This window comes from Balearica regulorum, chromosome 18, assembly GCF_011004875.1.
Source record: "Balearica regulorum gibbericeps isolate bBalReg1 chromosome 18, bBalReg1.pri, whole genome shotgun sequence".
NCBI classification, from domain to species: Eukaryota; Metazoa; Chordata; class Aves; order Gruiformes; family Gruidae; genus Balearica; species Balearica regulorum.
Genome location: NC_046201.1, coordinates 13,613,618 through 13,636,932, shown reverse-complemented (window position 1 = coordinate 13,636,932; position 23,315 = coordinate 13,613,618). Strand labels below are relative to the sequence as shown.

General features: G+C 44.5%; 1 protein-coding gene across 1 annotated transcript; it reads right to left on the bottom strand.

Annotated features, from left to right (window-relative positions):
- Positions 1–619: 619 nt before the first annotated feature.
- On the bottom strand, positions 620–17,356 carry LOC142604368 (myosin heavy chain, skeletal muscle, adult-like). The gene is made up of 38 exons (XM_075770508.1): positions 17,118–17,356; positions 16,895–17,038; positions 16,645–16,801; positions 15,128–15,155; positions 14,919–15,030; positions 14,733–14,825; positions 14,539–14,602; positions 14,358–14,456; positions 14,148–14,251; positions 13,929–14,067; positions 13,120–13,238; positions 12,874–13,023; positions 11,903–12,073; positions 11,249–11,558; positions 11,016–11,083; positions 10,215–10,302; positions 10,003–10,120; positions 8,742–8,865; positions 8,519–8,655; positions 8,166–8,421; positions 7,033–7,275; positions 6,633–6,809; positions 6,402–6,547; positions 6,224–6,314; positions 5,746–6,135; positions 5,458–5,584; positions 5,160–5,278; positions 4,508–4,704; positions 3,943–4,126; positions 3,691–3,856; positions 3,394–3,518; positions 2,925–3,233; positions 2,587–2,790; positions 2,192–2,317; positions 1,926–2,096; positions 1,735–1,839; positions 1,509–1,604; positions 620–909 (listed from the first exon to the last, which is right to left on the bottom strand). The coding sequence occupies exons 1-38, from the start codon at positions 17,322–17,324 to the stop codon at positions 754–756; spliced, it is 5,820 nt and encodes a 1,939-aa protein (XP_075626623.1). The 5' UTR covers positions 17,325–17,356; the 3' UTR covers positions 620–753.
- Between the last annotated feature and the right edge of the window lie 5,959 nt (positions 17,357–23,315).

The following is a 23,315-nucleotide window of genomic DNA, read 5'->3' as shown; positions in this document are numbered from 1 at the left end:
TTCCAGAGGGTACTGTGCCGCCAGAGACTCAGCTTTTGTGGACACTGACCTTATTTACAGGAATTAAAGTAATTGCCACAGAACTGTCACCAGCCTTCTCCAGTTTTAGTCCAAGGGATGGTGATACTCTTCACGGTGCCCCTATCTAATTGAATTCATGAACCAAACATACCGGAGACTAAAAACCACCTCCTGTAAGCTTCCAAAAAACCACAAACTCTGTTGGTTATCAGCCCTCCACAAATCTGCCTCAGACAGTGGCCAGCAAAAGGAAGAGCTCGCACCTGACGTGCTGCACAACTGGAAACTGCTGAGGTGCTGTATGGGTAAAGGTTACATAAGATGTTATTTGGGACAGAACAGTAGGAAGGCAGAACTGGCAGAAGTCACTGTCAGGAATTATTGCCCTTGATTTCTCTTATTGTGAAGCTAAATTTCTATTCACGTCACAATCACTAAGTAATAAAGAAGGGATAAGTAGTTAGGAAGTAGGTGACAAAAAACCTGTACTGTGACACAGGCACACAAAGGTTATAAGCCAAAACTGTACCTGAAGGCTAATGATGACACAGCCCGAACCAGACAAAAAAGAGAAACAAATGAAAACTAGTGCTCGTGGTGCGTATGCAAAGGAATCTACAATCTTTGTTCTCTAGACATTGACACAGTTACAAAGACTCATCACAGAAGAAAGCGACCAAGAGGTTCACATTTTGTGCATCCCTCAGGTCACTTTGCTGCCTCATGACATCCTCACTCTTCCTCTTCTATTTTCTTGCTGTGAAACTCCCGGCTTTTCACGCGGAGCTTGTTGACCTGCGACTCTGCAATGTCAGCCCGCTCCTCGGCTTCCTCCAGCTCGTGCTGGATCTTGCGGAACTTGGAGAGGTTGACATTGGACAGCTCCTCCTGTGCGGGCAAAGGGAGTTGGTGGTGAGGAGCCCAGGGCAGGGGTTCCACTCCTCCTGTGCCTCGGCCTTGTTGGGGCTGCGGCTCTTCCCCTCCATCCCCCACCCACCGCTGCTTGCACGTAAGCCTCACACAGACCTCCTCACCCTCCCTTATTCAGCATCCCACTGTGACAAGCTTCACCAGTACTCTGTCACTCTTGAGGAGCTATTTTGTCACTTGGATTTGTCATTTGTGTACTTCTCCCACTACTTGCTGCCCAACTATCAGTGTGACTTAGATTGAGAGAGATCCTGAAACCCTCCGCTGTTGATCAGCAGCAGAGATTCATGAACTTGTCAGTCAGTAGATGTGGCCCTTGGGTATTTTAAGTCTGACCTCTGTATAAAACAGGCTGCACAACTTCCCTCAGCTCATCCCTGACGGCAGGGTGCCCAGAACTCAGCAAGGCCTAATGAGACGATGGTAAAACAGCATGGCCAAGACTGTTGTGCCTTGGGAGCTTCTTTCACGCCCCTTTCCTGGTATCCATAGTCATCTCAGTGAGCATGCTGCCCCGATGGAAGGTGGCTCTTGCCCATTCTTTGAGCAATACTTACAGCCTCCTCAGCTTGTCTCTTGTAGGATTTCACCTTCATTTGCAGCTTGTCCACCAGATCCTGCAGCCTGAGAATATTCTTCCGGTCTTCCTCAGACTAGAGTTGTTGGTAAGCAGGACAGAGAATGAGTTCCTGGTTTCCCACCACGTGAGGTTAGCAATTCCCCTTGGGAAATTTGACTCGCCGTGAGAAAACTCTCTCAGCCCAAGGACGCCTCCTGTCTTACCTGGTAGGTCAGCTCCTTCACCCTCCTCTCGTACTTGCGCACACCCTTCACGGCTTCAGCACTGCGCTTCTGCTCAGCATCCACCTCCCCTTCCAGCTCCCGCACCTGCAATGAGAAGACCATCTTTGGAGCTTCCCTGGTGGTTACCTATGTGCCATGTTCACTCATGCACAAATAAAAGCCCTACGCACTCTGGCCTCCAGTTTCTGGATTTGCTTCTTGCCTCCTTTCAGTGCCAGCTGCTCAGCCTCATCCAGACGGTGCTGCAGGTCCTTCACCGTCTGGTCCAGGTTCTTCTTCATCCTCTCCAGGTGGGCGCTGGTGTCCTGCTCCTTCTTCAGCTCTTCCGCCATCATGGCTGCCTGACGAGAGAAAAAGGTCAAAGCCATTTTGGGGCTGGAGACAGTTTGGGGGAGAATACATCCACCATCAGCACTGAAAGCAGGCCCCGACTCACATCAGTGATGGCCTTCTTGGCCTTCTCTTCAGCATTGCGGGATTCCTGGATCATGTCCTCCATTTCACCTTGAATTTGCACGATGTCTGTTTCCAGCTTCTTCTTGGTGTTGATCAAGCTGGTGTTCTGTGCAACAGGAAAGACATGATTTGTACTCTTAGACCCAATGCCTCCACATCAAGAGTTGATAGTGAGAGTATTGTTTATGAATGTCTTTAATGCAAGAGTCCTCTTTAGCGCCGTAGCAGCAAACCAGACATGGGGGGCTGGCCAGATTGGCCGTATCACAGCATGGCTCCTCAAATGTTTACATAGTCATCACTTACAAGATACATAGCAATGTCATTCTGTGTTATCTCTTGTTGATGGGACTCATTTCCAGCAGAGTGCCTCACCTGGGTGTGGAGGAGCTGCACACGTTCGGTGGCATCCAGAAGCTCCTGCTCAGCCACTTTCCTCGACCGCTCCGTCTGCTCCAGGGCTGCCCGTAGCTCCTCAACTTCAGCCTGCAACAGGTTTGCTCTGCGCTCCACCATGGCCACCTGCTCCTTCAGGTCCTCCTGGGTCCTGAGAGCATCATCCAAGTGTATCTGCGTGTCCTTTAAGAGAAGAAAGGGAAATTATAAGATGGCACAGCACTGGAGCAATGAGAAATTACAAGGCAGCAGTGTGCGCTTGGTGTCAAAAACGTCAGGGATGTCACCCTCTCTTTCTGTAGCTTTGCTGAACAGACCTTGAGCACTGCCTGTGTGTTTCTCAGGTTCTTTTGTGCCTCTGCGGCCACGCGGTTGGCATGGCTCAGCTGGATCTCCATTTCATTCAGGTCTCCCTCCATCTTCTTCTTCAGCCGCAGGGCTTCATTCCTGCTCCTGATCTCAGCGTCCAGGGTGCTCTGCATGGACTCCACAATTCTGAGGTGGTTCCTCTTCATCTGGTCGATCTCCTCATCTTTCTCTGCTATCTTCCTGTCAATCTCAGACTTCACCTGGTTGAGCTCAAGCTGTAGGCGCAGGATCTTCCCCTCTTCATGTTCTAGGGAGGCCTGGACAAGCCAGCAGGAACAGTGACTTAAACTACTGCTTCCTTTCTCAGTAATTGCTTATGTGGTATTTCCTGAAATCTAGGCTTGCTTTCCTGCCATCTCTGCAGGTAACTATTCCCATACTTTCAGTCTGGGCACCATTTATTAGCACTGTGTGTACCTCAGCTTCCTCCAGGGAGGCCTGGATTTCAGATTTCTCCTGCTCAATCTGCTTCTTGACTTTCTCCAGCTCATGGATCGCCTTTCCTCCCTCGGCAATCTGCTCCGTCAGGTCAGAAATCTCCTCTGTGCGAACAAAGACCAAACGCCTGGTCAGGCACAGAGCAGAAGGGGAAGGGCCCTGTCGCACCAAGGTGACGGGCATCTTTGCCGACCTGCAGGCATGGACCCATGTGGAGCGGTGGGTGGTGGTGGATAGTGAGAAGGCCCTGCCAGGAGCAGAGGGCCAGGGACTTACGCTGCAAGTTCTTGTTCTCACGCTTCAGCGTTTCCAGGTGGTCCAAGGACTCCTCGTAGGCATTCTTCATCTTAAACAGCTCCGTGCTGAGAGAGCGAGACTCCTTCTGGGAGGCTTCCAGCTCAGCCTGCGTTTCCTCATACTTCTGCTTCCACTCTGCCAGGATCTGAAGAGAAATGGGCCGTGAGTATGGACGTGGCAATCAGGAGGGGATGCTCTGCCCAGGAACCCCAAGGCTGGAGCCCAGAAGACCTTGTCAAAGTTCTTCTGCTTCTTATCCAGAGCTGCGCAGGCAGCATTTGATCGCTCCACGTCAATCATCAGGTCCTCCACTTCATTCTGCAGCCTCTGCTTTGTCTTTTCCAGGGAAGCACATTTGGCATTGACGGCTTCAACGTGCTCCTCTGCATCCTGCAGCCGCTGTGCCAGCTTCTTCCTGGGGGGAGATAAGCACAGCTTAGAGAGGATCTACTTTTGTCCTGTTCACCTGAGGGCAGTTGCCTACTTTGCGACCTTTGAGCCTAGCGCTTTTTGCAGTGTTTTTTTTCTGTTCAAGACTGCATGCAGACTAAAGGGTCTATCACTTCTGTGTCCTAGCACCTACTGAGTATTCAGCCTGTCTTCGCCTTTCTAGCCGTAAGGGCCGTGCTTGTCCTTCCAGTCTACACTTTTGCCACAGCACACTGTTCCACAGCACACTGTATATCCCTGCCTTCCTCCCACCTCTGTCCTAACCCACTGTTGGAGACTCCCATTTCCAGTTTCCCTTGGCAGTCGCAGTCTTCTCCAGCCATCCGACATCCCACTTCCCACGTACTTGGCCTCCTCCAGCTCCTCCGTGCGCTGAATAGCGTCCGTCTCGTATTTGGTTCTCCACTGGGCCACTTCGCTGTTGGCCTTGGACAGGGCACGCTGCAGCTCCCCCTTGGCTTCCTGCTCCTCCTCATATTGTTCCCGGAGCAAGTCACAGTCGTGGCGAGCAGACTGCAAGGCGTGGGCCAGGGCGTTCTTGGCCTGCGGGGACATTGGGATTGGTAACCTGTCTTGAGATGCCTCCTGACAGTGAAATTGACAGGGAAATTAGAACAAAACTTTAATTAGGTAAATGCAAAGCTGGGAGCTGATGAAGCTGTCATCAAAGTGTTCTGGAGGATCAGGATGTGTTAGTGACAGGTGCTCTGGGGACAGTAATCTGCTGTTTCTGTCAATGTTTGGACATATGTATCGGAATGCTGCCTTAGACACTGTCATCAGAATCTCATGAAAGCCTTGTGGATGACTTCCCCCAGCATCAAAATCATTACGCTTCCTTCCCTCTCTAGCTATGAGTTGAGGGGTGTGCATTATCAGTGTTCCTTCCAGTACTACATGTGTTTGGGGAAAGAATGTGAACCAATCTTTGATCAGACAGGATTCTCCAGATGCTTTTAGGGGTGATGTAGGTTGTGGACCATAGGGTACTTCCAGACCTTTATTTCTTCCTCTAGATGTCTCTTGAGTTCCTCAATCTGTTGGGTAAATCCTTGCTTGCCCCTAGACAGCTGAGAAATCAGAGCATCCTTTTCATCCACCTGGCGTGAATATTCACCTGGGAAGGGTAAAGTGGAAAAAGGTGACTAGACTATTCATAATATGACAGATTCAGCCTGTAAGCCCATGTAATCCGGAGTGGCCTGCAGAGTGTATACCAGCTGTCACTTTGCACCCTGTGGCATGCTCATGGCGTGCAGACCCTCCCATTGCACCTCTGCAAGGAGGATGTCTCACCTGATTCTGTCTGCAGACGAGCTCTTTGAGTATTGAGGTCATTGATCATGCGCTGATTCTGCTCCTCCTTAGTTTTAATCTCACTCAGCTGGTCTTCCAGAGTGCGACACATCTTCTCTAGATTTGCCTAGGTAGCAAACACAAGGAAGGAAAGCTGATGAACACCTGGACTCTGCCTCATCCTCACAGCAAGGAAGAGGAGAATAGTTTCTAGGAGAATGTGGCTGGTAGATGTAGCCTATGTGCCACACCCAGGTCTTGTGAGCATGTTCTACTGCAATTCCATACCTTGGCTTTGGAGACAGACTCCATGTTACTGGCCAAGTCGTCAATCTCCATCTTCAGCTCACTCTTCTCCTTCTCCAGCTTCTGCTTCACTCGTTGCAGGTTGTCGATCTGCTCCCCAAGCTCAGCTGTGCTGTCCGCGTGCTTCTTCCGCAGGGCGGCAGCCGTGGCTTCGTGCTGCAGCGTGGCCTCTTCGAGGTCGCGACGCATCTTCTGAAATTCTGCCTCACGCTTCTTGTTCATCTCAATCTGAGCTGCGGTGGCTCCTCCTGCTTCTTCCAGGCGCTCGCTGATCTCCTCTAGCTCCCTGGAGAGGTCAGCCCGATGCTTCTCTGCTTTTGCCCGAGACGTTCGCTCAGCCTCAATTTCCTCCTCCAGTTCCTCAATACGAGCCTGGGGAACATTAGGGACCCTTCACACCCATGCCCTCCTCCTGCCTCACCTGAGACTGGGGGAAAGAGGACAAGGGACAGAGACTTGCCTGCAGCTCCTTGATCTTCTTCTGTGATTGCATGCCCAGGGCTTGCTCATCCTCAATTTTGCTCTGGATCTGGCTGATTTCAAAGTCTTTCCTTTGGGCAAAGCAAACCGTGTTAGAGCTCAAGGGGAAAAGACAAGTGCACCAGCCCAACACCCGGGTGCCCCGCAGCCACACTTACTTCTTCAGTTTCTCATCCAGCTGCTGCTTATCGTTTTCCAAATCCATTATGCTGTCGTGGGCCAGCTTCAGGTCTCCTTCGAGTTTCCTCTTGGCTCTCTCAAGGTCCATGCGCAGTTTCTTCTCCTGCTCCAGGGACCCTTCCAGCTAAAAAGAGCAAGACCATCAGTGCTCTGCCAGCCAGGTCTAACTCCATACCTGTCCTCCTCTTGCTGTATGCCTGTGTGCTTACATCGTCCACTTGCTGCTCCAGCTTGGTTTTAGCTTTGGTCAGCGTATTGACTTTGTCCTCTTCTGCCTGCAGGTCATCCAGTGTCTGCTGATGGGCCTCTTGGAGAGCCTTCTTCTCTTTTGTCAGCTTGGCGATGGTCTCATCCAGGGCTGCCATCTCCTCTGTGAGGTTTTTCACCTACAAATATAAGGAATTGTCAAAACTGGGTGGAAACCATGCCTGCTGGTTCAGTGGCATTTTCACTTTGCAGTGCTTAGCCAGGAACTTCATGTTCCCTTTTGCTGCTCAGATGAGGCCCAGCTCAAATCTTCCAAAGCCAACACATCCTGGGGTAGCAGGCTCTTTTGCTTCAAGAAGCAAAGATTTTTTGGACCCCTTATGTGATTCCCCGTGTGCGTACCTTGTTTTCAGTGGCATGCTTTTCCTTCTCCACTTTGGCCAGCGTTAACTCGAGGTCATCAATGTCTTTCTTCAGCTCTGAACATTCATCCTCCAGTTTTCTCTTCTTGGCTGTCAGCTCGGCATTAATTTCCTCCTCATCCTCAGCCCTTTCAGTCACCTCCTTAATTTTGGCTTCCAGCTGGATTTTGGTTTTGATGAGCTGGTCACATCTTTCCTCTGCATCGGCCAAGCTATCTGCTTCCTGGTGAGGAGACACAGCTGTTTCTGGGTTGTAATGTTCTGCAGTTTCTCTGCTCTGTCTTTTCTTATAGCCCTGAGTAGGCATGTGGTAAAATGGGGGCCAAACCTGGCCTTCCACTCCAGCAACTGGAAGATCTTGCCAGGTGTCTACTGGGAAACCTGTTCATCTGGTATCAACACTGATTCCAAAGTTTTTGTGTCTCTTATAAATGCCTCACAGAGAGGGAATACCTCCTGCACCCACAAGCACGACACAACAGTGGTCGCTTCAATTACTAGTTTCATCAGGAGCAAGGGCTTGGAGTCTTTTCTCCTAACAGAAGGAGTATTCAGTAGCTTCTTCTTTTTAATTGACTCATCGTGAACCTCATAATATTTGGGGAGAAAAGGCTTTGTGAGAATAATTTAGTGGAGAAAGTGGTGTTTTGTTTGGTGTGAAGAAACTGCCTTTTCCTGGTTGAGTTTGAATGGGAAGTATCCGTGTTTCTGAAAGTAATCAAGGCCGCCTAATGCAGCTGTAAGTAGGAAAAGTGGGTCCTTTTCAGGTTTGTCTTTACTCTGCTGCATAGATACAGTACTTTGAAAGTTGAGTAGATGGAGGTACTTCCCTTCCAGTTCAGAGCTCTCTGCTCTGGATTACACGTTGGCTAGTGTTACATGGCTCTCTCCTCAGACAGCCCAAATGCCAAGTCTCATGTGGGGCTGCCATGAGACTCACCATGCCCCTGCCAGTGCATGTTTACTCAACGCCAGAGTGCCCTAGAGTCTGTGATTTAGACTGTTTTCTGCTGCACACTAGTCATCTTCCTGTGAGTCTCTGCGTAGGGTAAGAAGCACGTATAGCAATGTGTAGCATTCTTTTCCCAGGAACAAATGAATGGTGATACTCACCGCCTGCACTTGGAGCTGCAGGTCATTCTTCTCCTGCAGCAGGGTCACCATTTTCTCCTCCAGCTCCTTCCTCTTTGCCTCAGACTTTGCAAGCTCTTCCTTGGTTTTCTCAAACTCTTGTTTCATGTTGGCCATCTCCTTCTCAGATTCTGCACTCTTCAGCAAGGGCTTGATCTTGAAGAACAGCTTCATCCAAGGCCAGTGCTTGACATTCATGAATGCACGAACATTGTACTGGATGCAGAAGATTGCGTCCCTGAAGTAAAATTCACATGGTATGACATACTCTGTGGCTGGTGAATTTAGGCTCAATTAGCCAAGTACCATGAGAACATGAACTAAGAAATGTCTACCTCCTCTCCACCATTCTCCGATACTCCACTCTCATCAGGAAGCCCCTGCACCGGGCTTGTGTCATGGTCATGATCTCTGCTAATTTCTCATCTCTCATCTCCTCCAGAATACCTATCAGTCCAGCTTTGAAGAACACCTTAAGAAAGGGAACATTGTAGCACATCAGTCTCAGGTAGCACATAACGGAGGAACATAGTGTTTGAATGCAGGACTTGTTTCTACCTTGGTGTGACCAAATCTGTACTGGGTGTGGTCCACATCAATGGACGCAAGGAGCTTCTCAGAAGCCTTCTTGCTGTCCATGAACTGACCCTCTGGGAGAGCACTTACATTAAGCACTCTGTATCTGTAGGAGAAAGCAGAACATGAAGAAATCCCCATCATCAAAACTACCATTGTGATTGAACCCCACAGCCTTCTCAGACTATTGAACCACTCTCATGCCTGGAGACAGTTAATCCTTTCAGAACAGGATATGGAGAGCGTTTTTACTCTCACTGCAAGAGAAGTGGAAGAGAATCCTGATCTCAGTAATGTCTTATCATCCGTAGGAGAAAGCAGAACATGAAGAATTCCACATTTCTGAAACCACCACTGTGACCGAACCCCATAGCCTTCTTAACAACAGCTGCCTGCCTGAGTGAGGAATGTCATTTATTAGAGACAGTCCATTCTTTCAAGACAGTGGAAGTGAACTTTTCATACTGTTAGCTCAGAGTCCAAGTGAATCGTGATCATCAGACATGTCATACCACCATGAACGGGCAGTGAAACATTTTCATATTACTACTCAGTTCTTTGTTAACATATTCATGTTAGGATACTCTGTTCTCAGCAATAGCTCTCAGCTGGTCATTTTCAGCAACAGCTGACTACATCATTGATTGGGACAGACCTCCCAAAGACAGATCAGAGGCATTTTTAGGACATTGGGTGGAAACATGTATTGTTGTTCAAATGTGAAGTGGATGTGTGAAGGAAATTTCTATGTTACCTCAGAGAATCACACAATCACAGACTGGTAGGGGTTGGAAAGGACCTCTGGAGATCACCTAGACCAACCTCCTTGCTAAAGCAGGTTCACCTAGAGCAGGTTGCACAGCATTGTGTCCAGGCGGGTTTTGAATCTCTCCAGAGGAGTAGACTCCACAGCCTCTCTGGGCAGCCTCATCCAGAGCTCTGTCACCCTCAGCGTGAAGAAGTTTCCTCACGTTCAGATGGAACTTCCTGTGTTCCAGTTTGTGCCCGTTGCCCCTTGTCCTGTCACTGGGCACCACTGAAAAGAGTCTGGCCCCGTCTTCTTGACACCCGCCCTTTCGATATTCATAAATAAATAAACCTCGTGGTTTTCCAGTAGTAGGCTACTGTAATGTGATTTGATTACAGAGTGTCTACACTAAACTGTGTAGTAAATATTATGCTCAAGTAATTTAGGACATAGAGGCTGTGGAAAAGAATGGGGAGAAAGGTGTGGCACTCTCACCTTTGTTTGAAGTCAGCATACAGGACTCTGCTGGGGAATCCTTTCCTGCAAATTCTGATCCCTTCCAGCACACCATTGCACCGCAGCTGATGCAGCACCAGTTCATGCTCCATGGCACCTAACAAACACCACCATCAGTGACTATCCCATTGTTTGATACTCAGGAGAAGTGCTTCTGTGGCCTGAGTTTTCCTCCTATTGGATCCCCTTACCAGGTGTTTTTGTTTCATTTGGGATGATGCATCGTACAAAATGGGGGTGAGTGCTCCGTAGATTGGTCATCAGCTTGTTTAAATTCTCCTGTGAGATTACAAGGTAAAGGTGAGATCAACAAATGAAAGATCTGCATCCTGGCAGCAGCATGTATTTCATCCATGCAAAGGAGTTAGTAATTTGTCAGATTTTATCTTGATTTCCATATTAATGTAGAAAAGGAAATATAATTTGTTTTCTATGTCTTCATATTTTATTATTTACAAAAACTGGGATATAACTCATTTGATACCCTGAGACTAACGGCGTTGAAAGTTGTGAAAAATTCCCTATGCTTGCTCTCTTGAATCAATGTACTGGTTAGGTGTTTATATATATCATAATCTTAAAACCAGCCTCTCTGTTTTTGGAACTGCTCTATTACTTACTAATTGTGTATGGTAGCAGTATTGAAAATATTCAGAAGTCCAAAATCTCTGTTTGGTAAAATGGTCTGAACTCTCTGCAATAGCTGAAACAAATTCTCATATTTAGCTTAAAAAATAGAGATGTATAAAGAAAAGATCTGAATGACAGTATCTTCAATCATTTTAAAGAGTTTTCATTTTGATATATTAATGAGAGAATGTCATTCCATGTTGACAGAAGAAACCAGTCCATCATTTAAATCTAAAGGAAATTTATCTATAACACATAATGTTCTTAATCCTCTTGCTATAGGACTTCAAGAGTTGTAACATTACTTTTCACATTTTAAATTCCCTTTCGTCAAGTAAAAAGAGTGAGGAAACGCTACATACCCGGAAAAGAGCTGAGACAGTCTGGAAAGAAGAACCCTTTTTCTTGCCACCCTTTTTGCCACCACCCTCTGTAAATTAAAGAAAGGGAAAAGAATATTAAAATATTGATGTTTGTCATAGTTGTTGAACATGGAACTACAGAACAGAAAAGAATTTTTAAACATGTAGCCTTTCTTGTTTGATTTCCTGTCAATATTTTCCCACACTGAAAATATAATTTTCACAGAGCTGACCTGAATCTGGTCCACCATAGTTGGCAAAAAGTAAAACCAATGTCTTCACAGATGATTTCTGGTACAACCCAATGACAGTTTCGTTCAGGGGGTCCTTGTTTTTTTCCAGCCAGCCAGTGATGTTGTAGTCCACCGTGCCAGCATAGTGGATCAAGGAGAAGTGTGCCTCAGCCTTGCCTTTGGTAGGCTTAGGCTTCTGGAAGTTGCCGGACTTGCCCAGATGCTGGTCATAGAGCTTGTTCTTGAAAGAGGTGTCAGTTGCCTTGGGGAACATGCACTCCTCTTCCAGGATGGAGAAGATGCCCATGGGCTGAAAGACAACAGCCAAGAGGGAGAAACAGATTCCTTGGTTGGAAAGAGGCTTGTATTAGGACACAAAGCTGTGAAACAAATTGGAAGATAAGGTTGCTTCTATTCTTTTCTGGACAATATGTCACAGAAAATTAATGGAGGTTCATAATTTTTAATTCTTGGTGTTTCACCTTTACTTGTGGAACTACTTTTAACTATTGCTGGCAACATTACAAATTACACAAATACAGAATACTTTAATAACTCAAATGTATAATTTTAATCCAGACATAAACAAAATCTGCATATATCCCTCCTTAACTAGAGAAATCCAACATTAATGAACCTGAACAGGAAGGATACCTTCTCAATCAGCTCAATGCAGGCAGCTAGGTCCATCCCAAAGTCAATGAATGTCCATTCAATTCCTTCCTTCTTGTACTCCTCCTGCTCCAGCACAAACATGTGGTGGTTGAAGAACTGTTGCAGTTTCTCATTGGTGAAGTTGATGCACAGCTGCTCAAAGCTGTTGAACTGCCAAATGAAAAAAAAAGATGCAATGTTTCCAAGGTTCAGCCATCACCACAAGGCTTTTCCCTGTGTAGTTCTGATCTTTCATGTGTCTCTTCAGACAAGTGCAAGGTCCTTTCCCTATCTGTTCTCCCAGAAATCCTTCAGTGGGATTCAGATTTCATTCTGAATCAAAAAAAGACTTCTATTTCACTGTAATGTAGAGATAATTTTTGCCCTTATTATCATTCCATATAATACGGATACTTTAATTATGACAATTATCCCTTATCCATTTGAAATTCCTTAATTCTAAAGCAAATTTAGTAAATAACTTCAGCACAGTTTCACATATCAGAACAAATTTATTACTAGACTCTGCCTCTCCTGATACCCTGATCATGAAGACTGCCTGAATTTGCTACCCAAATATTTTTCTCTTCTTAAGAGAGCAGCTTCAGATATTTCCACACGCTGATATTGAAGCTTTTGGGGCTCTTTCACAAATACCTTGACCATTGCCTAAACTCTATTCAATAAGTTCCAACAACAGCATAAACATTTCCAATCATCTCCTTCAATATTTTTCCACACCACTGGCCCTTATAATGTTTTTACAAATTTCTTCCTTTTTCTTAATATTCTTGCATGCTATGGTATTAGTTTCTTCCCTATTAAGATCTTATGGTTGAAAGAGCCCATCTCTTTAATAGTGAGATCTCTTGACAATTACAAAAATTCTGACTCTTCATGAAAGAAGGCTTAGCATTTTTTAACACCTATTGTCCCTTCCATGAAGCTGTTGTGAAATCTCTGTTCCTTACATCAAAGATCTCAAAGCCAGCAATGTCCAGCACACCAATGAAGTACTGTCTGGGTTGCTTGGTATCCAGCTGTTGGTTGATGCGAACAACCATCCACAAGAACATCCTCTCATAGACGGCTTTTGCCAGGGCACCAACTGCATTATTCACCTAACGCAAAGAAGAAAGGACTGGAGTTACCTCCTAGGGTCAAAGAAGAATCCTCACGTACTCTTTCAAGCCATTTCCAAACTATCTTCTATTTACCTGTTCCACAGTTTGACCTTTGGTCACGTATTCATTCCCAACCTTGACTCGGGGATAACACAGGGCTTTGAGCAATTCAGCTGAGTTCAGGCCCATCAAGTAGGCAGCCTTGTCAGCCACTAAAGACGGAGAGGGAGAGGGAGAGGGAGAGGGAGAAGGAGAAGGAGAAGGAGAAGGAGAAGGAGAAGGAGAAGGAGAAGGAGAAGGAGAAGGAGAAGGAGAAGGAGAAGGAGAAGGAGAAGGAGAAGGAGAGGGCAAGGGAGAGAGAGGAGCATTTATCTTTGGACAACGGCTAGAATTTGGTCAGTATTTTGGCAGCTGTTCATGTTCTAGACATGGAAAAGCATTGGTCTGGTCTCATACAGAAGGTCTGGGGAATGATGCAAATTCTGGAAGCTAATGATGGCCTTCTTCGAAAGCCAGAACAGATATGGCTTGGATAGGAATAGCTTGAATCTGGAAGACCCCAGAAGAACCACAAAAGCTTCTGGGAATACATGAGGCATGCATACAGCAATTTCCTTTTCTGTGGAAAGTGGATTTCTGCATAGCAAAGAATGCAGGATTTCTTTTGGCAAAAAAATGATTGCACATGATGGTGACTTAGTGGTTGAAGGTTTTACAGAGAGAAAGATATCCTGCGTTGAAGGTGAAGCACCTCTGCAGTTAGACAGACAATCAAGAAAGATGCTTTTCTCAGTGTTTTATGTGGTGACTCAGGCCAACAAAGGCCAGTCTTTGGAGGCTAACATATCACTTCTGCAAATGGAAAAGTTCTTTGAACAAGTCAGCGGCTGAATTTCTGATACCTTCTGTGCCATCGGGCTCTGCCTGCTCCTCTCGTTGTTTCTGTTTGAACTTCAGGTTCCCATAGTGCATGACAGCCCCTGTCAGCTTGTAGATGGCAGTCTTTTCATCAGCAGTGAAGCCCAGGATGTCAATGGCACTCTGCAGTCAAAACAATGTAGAAAAAACATTGCCTAACAGCCTTAACAATCTCATTTAAAATATTTTCTTTTAGTACTTACATCTGTAGCCATGAGCTCCTCCTGGTCATCAATGCTGGGAACACTGACCTCACCTTGACTCATAAAGTGGAAATCATAAGGGTTGGTGGTAATGAGGAGCATGTCTGAAAGCAGAAAGGGGCAAGGCACAGGCTTAGTTTTGCTGACCAGGTAATAGCAGGAACTGTTGCTCAGCAATCATCCTCAAAAAGTCATAATGATCCTTCCTACCAATTAGCTCCGGCTTCTTGTTGGAGGTGATCTGATAAAATATGTGGTAGCTTCTTTCTGCCTTGAGCTGGAAAGTGACTCTGGACTTCTCCAGCAGATCTGTCAAGGAAGGTAGGACAGAGTTAGCATAAGAACTGGGGAGGGTTAGAAGGAATGGGATCAGGCCAGGAGAGTCTCTTACAGGTTTCAATGTCAGCAGAAGCCAGTTTGCCTGTGGCCCCAAAGTGGATTCTGATGAATTTGCCCTGTTAAGGAGAAGCAGCAGCATTTCAGCCTGGATGGGTTCTTTTGATGTCTCCTTTATGTGGAACACTGCTAGGGCCGTTACTTATCTTGTAATGAGAGGGAGAGATTTTGTCCCAGGCAACAACTTACAAAGCGTGAGGAGTTGTCGTTCCTCACGGTCTTGGCGTTTCCAAAGGCCTCCAGCAGTGGGTTGGCGCTGATGATTTGATCCTCAAGCGTTCCCTAGAGGACAATAATTATTGCTGGTTATCCTTTCCAAAAATCATCTCAGGAACAGAGGAAAGCATTGATGCAAGTCAGCATCTATTAATTTACCTGCATTTTGCCTGACTGATCTTCCTTCTTCTTATCCCCGCTCGCTGCAATTGTTGCAAAGTACTGGATGACACGCTTTGTGTTCACAGTCTTCCCTGCACCGGATTCTCCGCTGTCAAACCAAAGAGAGAAGCAGAGAGCATGTGGTCAGGCAGGAGGTCCCCTGGCACCGGGCAGCCCTGCAGGGACCCGAGCAGGGGTGTACATACGTGATCAGGATCGACTGGTTCTCACGGTCTGTGAAAAGACAGAAAGAGTTTTCTTAGTCCTCCTCAGTTGCAGAGAAATCAAAATCTATGACAGAACTGTGAACTGAAGCTTCATTAATAGTGTGAACATAGCCATTTCCCAGTTAAAATGCCCTGGAAATGTTGCACTTAATCCCTTTCAGGATTGTTTTAATTTCCCCCAATAAAAAACTAAAGTCTGATTTGGAGATGGATGTAAGATAAAATATACCAGTTTCTTGTTAATATAATTCTCTTCAAATCAAGATTGATATTTCTGTATATAAGAAAAATTCAAAAGTAAATATTATTTTGCAATGTCAATATGATTAAAGTGACTAAAACATGGAACATAAAATGCAATTACACTATCTGGGGACTCAAAGCCTTTTGAAATCAGACGATAGGCCCTCCTGAGTTCAAGGTTTTTTGATAAATTTTCTTTGATAAAGAATACCCAGGACTTAAGTAAGTTGTATGCAATTTGTGATTCTTTTTTGTTTTTAAAAAATGTTTCAACTGATAGTTGTTATGATGCTTCCTAGCTGTTCAAATGTTAGACAGAATGAAAGAATGAATTCTGATTTTGCTTTCTATACAGCATTTGATTCTGTACAACTCTTGACTTTACGAATTTCTGTTATATATCCCCTCAGTTTTCTCTTCTCTATCATCAAAGTGTCCTCACCTACTAATTGTTATTCATACTGAATTTATTTCATGTCTATGAGTAATGTTTTGTCCCTCGGTGAGCTCTTCCAGGTCCACTATCTCCTTTTTTAACATGAGAAACCTAGAACTGTTTGCATTACTGAAGAAGTCAATGTTCTGCTTCTTAATGGAATGTGATATCATGGAACTATTGCATTTTTATTTTTTTTTGCAAGTATTTCCTAAAGTGCATTTTGTTTTCTTCTGCCCTAATAAGCACTGAGCCAAATTTCTGTAGCATTATTCATTGTAAGTCTGAGATCTTATTCTTGAGAGGTAATAGCCATTTCTTAGCTAACCATTCTGCCATTGTTCCAATTTCCATTGTATCTCCTGCCTTTTAGGCTCTGTCTCCTTCATCTGGCAATCCCTTATCATTTCGGATTCTGAGGCAGTAAAAAAGCTCTGATAGTGCACTCCTTTGGATTTGGAATTTCACTTTATAGTGATTCCTTCTTACTTTCTGATATGCATATTGTGTTAGTAATGTTTGATTCCATGCTTTTTGATAAAACAAAGCACCAACACTTCTGTAGCATTGCTAATTCTGCTTTCATCAGACTTTTTACTCTGCAATTACAAAACTTAATTTCTAGACTTCCCTCTACAACATTCGCAGTGTGCTTTCTGCGCTATGTCTTATTTAAAGATGGGCATTCTAGTTGACTCATCTGACCTATATGCTGTAAACATGACTCCATATGTTCAAAGATTATCTACAGAGAAAAGGAAGATTTTTCCTGAAGTGCACGCTACAATATCATTTGAAGAGATATCAAGCAACTCACCATTTAACATGAACTGATAGGCGTTGTCAGAGATGGAGAAGATGTGTGGAGGGGCCTCCTGGCGCTTCTTGCCTCGGTAGGCCAACACCACCTCCGGGTTGTACACCGGCAGCCACTTGTAGGGGTTGACAGTGACACAGAAGAGACCCGAGTAGGTCTGCGAGGAAGGGAGACAGCACGTTGGCTTCCACTTAGCCTGGCAGAGCAGTTCCTCCTAGCTACCCAAAGGAAGACTGCTGCTGGTACTTACGTAGATCATCCAGGCTGCGTAACGCTCTTTGAGGTTGTACAGCACAGCGGGTTCATGGAGGTGGGTCATCATGGCCATGTCCTCGACTTTATCGTACTTAGGAGGATTCATGGCGAAGATTTGATCTTCCTTCACAGTCAGGGTCTGCCAAGGAAGAGAGACCGATATATATCAGCTAAGAGCCCAGAGTGGGAATTAAATTATGTTCGCAAGGGTTGCTCACCTCTCCAGCTTCAGTCTGGACAGTGACCTTCCCTGATTCCCTGCTCTGGATTGTCCCTTTCACAAAGGATTCCTTAGGATGGGCCACAAAGACGGATGTCTTGGCATCGAAAGGCTTGTTCTGGGCCTCTATTCTCTCCTTTTCTGACTTTCGGAGGTAAGGAGCTGCCTCCCCAAAGACGGCCATCTCGGAGTCAGAAGAGGCCATGTCTGCACTTTGCTGAAGACACGTCAGCAGAAGACTCTGAGGGGAAAGAAGACACTTTCCATCAGTTGTTAGACAATAGTTTTCTGTTCCAGTGGTGAAATCACTTACAGTTTTTATCTTTCCAGAATTTAACCAATATGTCATTTTCAATAACATCCTTTGAAAGGTAGTTTTGATTTGAACACCTAAGTACTTATATCCCACTTCAGAATGAGACAGCATTCTAAATAATTTTAGTTTTCTAACTATGAACAGAATTTTTAATATTGATTATAATTTTGCAATATTATCATACTGGTAGGTCTTTTGCCCTTTCACTATTGGTATACTGAAGAACTAAACCCAAAGCAAATCTCTCTGTTCTGTTGCCCTTAATTATCAGCGATGAGTCTCCAAGAAGTCCTTTAATTGCCCATGATCTGGGGAAAGTGAATGTACTTACTTCCATCTTATCAGGCTCAGTCCAATCTTTTTTGCAGTGGGTATTAATACGATAAATGGGGAATGAATACAGTAAAATTACCTCAAGATAACTGGACTAACAGTTAATAACTTCGGGTGTTGCGTGTCATGACATCAGAGGTTCTAAGTCAGTCACTAGTATATTAACAAGTTGGTAACTTTCTTCTTATGTTCCATAGAATTCCAGAGATGATAGATTTTAAGTTGGAAATAAAAAGATGCCATGGAAAACAGATTGAAAATTTCAGCTATCAGAAACAAGCCCTCCCTTCAGGGTATCAGAAGCAATCAAAATGCAGTGATACATGCAAGATAAAGAGCAATTGCTCAGTCTCTGCAATCCTACAGAACCCGTACACTTACTTACCTTGAAACATTCAGTGAGAGCAGGGCAAAATAGTCCCAAGGAGATTTTATAGAGTCTGGTAAGCAGATGCTCTGGATTCTTCCTCTTTCTTCGGTCAAAGCATTTTTGGCCAACCTTCTTTGGCAAAGCATTGTTTGGCAGACTTACATAAAGACATAATTGTCATTTGATTTGACTAGATATAATTAGAAATTTTTTATATCTTACCAACTATGTGGCTATATCTACTATAAATAATTTGACAAGAGAATTAAGGACGGAATCTCGATCAGTTAAAGCACTTAGAGAACTTGGATGCAGGACTTATGGATCATGCTGACATATTTCTAGGTGACTTTCTGATCCATCCAAGATAGATTGTGTGGTACATAGTGCTGCAACAATTCAAACTATACAATGCAGGTAGAAACATTTATCTTCTTCACGTGATGCTGTGAGGTTTATAATGAAATACTAGAGAAATAACAGTATACCAAAACCTACAACACATTGTGACTAAGACCAAGGTGTTTTTCTTGAAAATAGAAAACCAGAAACCTATTGTAGCTCAGATTTCCGCAGGGACAATATATCAACCCTTGAAATACAACTCATGTATAGAGTACTTGAGGTGATTTCCAGGGTCTTGAGATAAATACAGATGCTGATGGATATAAAGATATTATAAAGACAAGTATAAAGTTATATTATATTTTAAAAGATATTATATTTAAAAGATAGTAAATTTCCCAGGAAGATGAGGGACAATCTGCATGTCCCTAATAATGAACAAGAAGTTGCAAATTGTTGTGGCATCTATGATAAAACATGAGAACAAAAGGTCAAAAGGTGCCTTCTGATTTTAACAGCTAAAAATCACAGCATCCCCATGTCTGTAAAAAAGGAAGTGTTTTCAGTTGAGCAAAAAGATGAAATTCCTGATTTACAGAGTTCGGCCAGAGGAAATAGGTAACAACCCTTACCTGAGCTGCTTTAAATTGTGTCAGATTTAAACACATTCTTCCGCTGGCCACTGGCGTTTTGGTTATTAAAAGAGCTCAGTGTATAACACATGGGCAAAGTTAGAAAAATGGTGCATGGCTCTGACATAATATCCAGCATCAGGCAATGTCCTGTGTTTGTAAAGCCCATTCCAAGGAGGGCAGCAGCACTGCAGTGCCCACTTTGTTGGAGCCCAAATCCAGATCCATGGGGAGGCTGATGGAAACACCCTGCACCCTGCCCAGGAGGAGCCCAGAGCCAGCCAGTGGGAAATGGTGAGCACAGGGCTGCATCTGAAGTCCTCCCTCTCTGGGGAGCAGGCACCAAGGGGTGCTGGCAGGGGCACCTCCCTCCAGTGGGACTCAGAGCACAACTGTGCTCTCCAGCCTGGGCCCAGCAAGCGTTGCTCTGAGGGGCTCTTGCAGCTGAGTCCCCCGGGTGCTGGGGTGCCACGTGGTGTCCAGCAGCCCAGTGGCTATTGGTCCTGGCCGAGGAGGGGGCAGAAAGGTCTTGGCAGCTCAGAGCCAGGGGTTTAGAAGACCACGTGAGAAGAGCAAGGGATGCCTGAGGCCTCTCTCTCAGAGCATGAGCGCTGGGGGTTTTCTCCCCTCAGGTTGGGGACTGAAAATCTCTGACTTCCCAGCTGCCAACGACAAAGCCAGTCTTCTCAGTAGAGCTCTTCTGGGTTTTTGCTGTTGTGTTGTCTACGATGTGGACCCAGGTGTGTGACAGGCAGGAGGCACGTGGCCAGGCAGCTCTGGGCATGCAGTGAGCCAGGGGAAGGTCTGGTTTGAAAGGACAGTGGCCAGTGAGTTGAGGTGTCTCCAGGTGTTGACAGTCACTCAGCAGTGCTTTTAGGATAGAGGGCTTGGGTGTAGCATCTGCTCTGCCTGCACAAGCAGTGTTAGAAACTAAAACATTTTTTGAAAATGCTCTTTGGCTTGGACAATGGTAACATTTTCTAAGTGAGACAGCCCATAAAATGGAAGAAGAGGAATTGTTCCTCACTTGCCTATCTCCATAGCTCCTCCCCCACTGCCTGAATAACACAGGTCAGCAAACAGAGTTTGCAGATCAGCTAGTTAATAGGGCTATGAAGCAACAAAGACAGGGTAAGATAACTAGCACGAAGATCTCTACATGACTAAAAAGAAGGAACATGCAATAATGTGGTCTACTTGGCTGAGCAGAGTAGCCCACAGAGAATGAACAGACAGTTTTTAAATCCAGGGTGTCAGATGGGGAGTGCTAAGACTGCATGATTCACTCTCCTGGGGCTGTGCATAAGCAGATCCAAAAACATCAGTAGCCTCTTGGAGACATTGACTCTGTTACTGACAATACTACAACTTGGACCAACTAATATTGTTACTTTCACATCCTGCCTTAGCTTGCAGAAGACCTTCAGAAAAGCTAGCCTTAAAATAAGGTAATATATCAGAGTTCCCAAATAGACAATTAGGAATTTGCAGACATACAGCTTGGTTCCTAAGTTTCCTGAAAAGAAGTACTGTTTCTTCTTCATGAGCAAGCTTAATCTTGCTCTCTATAAACTATGGCAATGAGGACTTGACTATGAATTTTTTACTTAAATAAAATGAAGAGATCAAGACTGTCCATGTTTTGCCTACATAGGAGATAATCAGCAAAAGAAGTATAACTGAAAATGGATACATGCATGCCAGAGGAGAAGACCTCAACTGAAACGAGTTTGGGGTTTTTTTAATTCATGAGTACTATGTAAGAAGTATTAAGTAAAATATGTAAGAAGTATTACTGGGGAAGAAAGGACACATGTAGAAAGACCCTTCTCAGTCCCTCTACAAGCAAGGAAAGTGTCTCTCATTTCCTGCAGCAAGGACCTGAGCAGTGTTGGAACAATGACCAGTACATAAGAGTGTATTTCCAGGGATTGTAGTTGGTTGCGAGCAGAAGACTATTTTGCATCACGTAGGAATGTCACACTGTGTGCATCTGAATTGTCTGGCAATTAGACACTGAAAAAAATAAATCCATTTGATTTGTGGTTTAAACTTATGATGAGCACTAGAAGTTGAACATGCATTGAGTGAGATGGCTGTAACTCCAGCATAAGACTAAGGAACTAACCAGAGTGGTGTACAGGCATCTCATATGCTTGAATGATTTGATATGAACATGTATCAGCAAATTCTTCAGCCCTTTCATCTGTGTCTTGACAGAATTTTTCAGGAATTCACTGAGATATTGTGCTCCTGACACACACCCCCAAAAGCCGGTATTTCCTGTCTGTTCTCCTTGCTCTGGGATTACAGGTTGTGAACTCCACCCTCACAGGCAAACAAGGCCTATAAACATCTGGTTAGGAGACAAAGGAATTGCTTACTTTGGAGCACTGGAAGATTTCCACAAGAGCTGGGCTAACTTAATGTGTCCATCCAGTAAATGGACTACCCTCACCAGTAGATCTAGAAAGTTGTTAAAATTAAGTGTTTAAGACCCTTCATAGTTTCCTACATAGGCAGAAGTCTCTGGAACCAATTGCTAGTAGCGTGCAGTGTGCATATAGTGAGGATTACTGCTCAAAAGGGAACAAGCTGTTGCTCAATGGGAGCTCGACTTTCAGCTGAGCTCTTTTTAGTGTTTGTTCTCTCAAGCTTTGCTTTATAACTGAGAGTTTAAAAATATCTTGGCAAGAAATTGGTATTAAATCACATTTAGAGAGATTCCTAAAATTAGCAAAATTCATCATATGGTTGCAGATTTAGGATTTTGTCTTTTTCTTTAAAATTCTAATCGCAAAGGTTCTTCAAAAGTGTACGCACCTTTGAGCTGTCCTTACAGGCTACATCAAGTACACTTGTCTGTTTTTCTGTTAGTTGGGTTGTACAATTAAGGTGACTGATAATTTATCAGGCTTATCGAGGATATAGGTGTTCAACAGGGTTGAACAGTAAACTGCTCAGTGCTTGGCATTAAACAATTCAGTGCCAATAAAATGAATGACAGTGTAAATTCAGTGCTGGAGCAAACAGTAATTAAAACCTTTTGTTAAGTGTGACAAAAAATAAGACATTTAACATTTAATTTGAAAACTGTAATATCATACAATTTTCTTTTTACAATTCTCATCAACCAAAAGTTCTCTGCTTTTCCACAGATGCTATTAAAATGCATATATTTTAAGCAAGAAATATGATTGATAGCAATGGCAGCTGTGACCTAGCATGTAATGTCGATCACAAGATAGACATGAATTCCCAGTACAGGTTTAGAAAGGAAAGACCTTTGCCACTTGGATTAGATTTGAAGATGTAGCAAAAGGAAAAGAGATCAGAAGACAATACATGTAAAACAGACTAAGAGGTAAAAAGTTCATTGCTGCTTTGCCAGTGAGAATGTCAGTGTATGATTACCATTTTAACCATGTCCTCTAATGGTTCTTTCTAGAGAATAATGATGATGTTAATGAAAGCTTGCAGGCAGCCTATACTTGAAAGCCCATATTCCATAGGACAGGAAACTCCTGCAAAGAAAATCATAGTGTTTAATCATCTAGCCACTCATATGAGTGTTTGTGAAAAGCTTCTGGGCTACACAGCATTAGCTTTGCTGTCTTTCTGTCTAACATGAAGGGCAGTTATTTGAATGCTAGCTCTTGGCAAAGGGTCCGCTGAAAAGAAGCAACAATGCCTTAATGCAAAAATTAAAATTAAATAGAACCTGCCCACCACTAACTTTCTCCCAGTCCTGTTACTGTCTCTACCGGGCTGGACTCCATTGCAGCTGAAATCAAAGCACGGCACAATCAAAGAGAGAAGAGGCAGAGTAAGAGCAGTCCCTGGATACAGAATGTCCTGCTCAGCAATGCAGCATGGACAAGGTGCTGCAGTGCTGACATTTCCCATGGAGAAAAGACTCAGGCATGCTGAAAATAGAACCATCTTGAGAAAGAGATCACGCAGCTGCCTCACTCTCTGCCAGCCCTTAAGGTATGACTTCTCCTCCATCAGGCCCTGTGTTAGCAGGCAGAGAGAGAGAATACTCAGCAACACATCACAGTCAAAGTGAAAATATGAACATAGACACAGCTTTCCAGCCTACAGCTAGGCAGAATATCACAAGTTTTGCTTTTAGATTTGCATTGTGAACTGGAGACTCAAGTTTATAACATTGCAGCATGGAAGGAAATTTCACGGCCT

Bases quoted from the DNA above. Each gene is read 5' to 3' on its own strand.
- LOC142604368 (XM_075770508.1), bottom strand. From the start codon at position 17,324: ATGGCCTCTTCTGACTCCGAGATGGCCGTCTTTGGGGAGGCAGCTCCT. The intron at 5,279-5,457 runs GTGAGACATCCT...TACCCTTCCCAG, and splicing joins TCGTCTGCAGACAGAATCAG to GTGAATATTCACGCCAGGTG. The intron at 2,791-2,924 runs GTCTGTTCAGCA...CTTCTCTTAAAG, and splicing joins ACACACAGGCAGTGCTCAAG to GACACGCAGATACACTTGGA.